General features: G+C 34.8%; 1 protein-coding gene across 1 annotated transcript; it reads right to left on the bottom strand.

Annotated features, from left to right (window-relative positions):
- LOC126897968 (jerky protein homolog-like) lies at positions 1-762 on the bottom strand (the record flags this gene model as incomplete). The annotated part of the gene is made up of 1 exon (XM_050671917.1): positions 1-762. A coding segment is annotated over exon 1 (438 nt), but the record flags the coding sequence as incomplete, so codon positions are not given.
- Positions 763-768: the final 6 nt, after the last annotated feature.

The raw sequence follows: 768 nt of genomic DNA, 5'->3' as shown, positions 1-768 counted from the left end.
ACTTAATTTATCGCCGTTAATTCCAATTTCTCTTATTCCGTGGCGTTTTTTAAACCTTGTCAACCACCCTGATGACGCGTCAAATTTCCCTTCTAAACCTAACATTTCAAAAAACTGTTTTGCTTTTGCAGAAACAATAGGTCCTGAAACAGGAGTTCCCTCACTTCTAACTTGATTTATCCACTGTAAAAGAGCCGCATCTAATTCTTTATAAGTGCTAGTTTTCATGGTTTTTCTTTTTTTCATTGATGAGTTGTTGTCAGATGCGGACGCGAATTTCATTAATTTATCTTTCTGTTTAAAAATGTCTCTAACGGTGCTTTCTCCTATTCCATACTTCAAGCTTATTTGTTTTTTCGACGTACCCTTTTTAATATCGTTAATCAATTCAAGTTTGTCTTGAATTGACAATAGCACTTTTTTTCTTTTTTCACTCATTTTTTCACACGCGAAACGCACAAAGTTCTAGTCGATGGTAGACAGAAGACTAAATAGATATACGCGTTATTAGTGATCAAATGCAATATGTAATGTACGTTATCGCATAATCGACTATCGTAGCCCAATTTAACCGATAATTATGTGCAATGTACATTCCAGGGAATAGTATTAAAAGAACATAACATAATGTGTATTAATAGAAGTACATACACGTGTATTAGTATTAAATATTTGTTTACAAATAGGTATGTAGACGATTCCGTGGAAGACAGCGGATAATCCGCAACGCGGATAATCCGCTCGCGGATAATCGGGAGTTTACTGTAT

This window comes from Daktulosphaira vitifoliae, unplaced genomic scaffold (assembly GCF_025091365.1).
Source record: "Daktulosphaira vitifoliae isolate Bord-2020 unplaced genomic scaffold, ASM2509136v1 Scaffold_2, whole genome shotgun sequence".
NCBI classification, from domain to species: domain Eukaryota; kingdom Metazoa; phylum Arthropoda; class Insecta; order Hemiptera; family Phylloxeridae; genus Daktulosphaira; species Daktulosphaira vitifoliae.
Note: the sequence above shows the minus strand (reverse complement) of the source record. Positions and strands in the feature narration are given on the sequence as shown.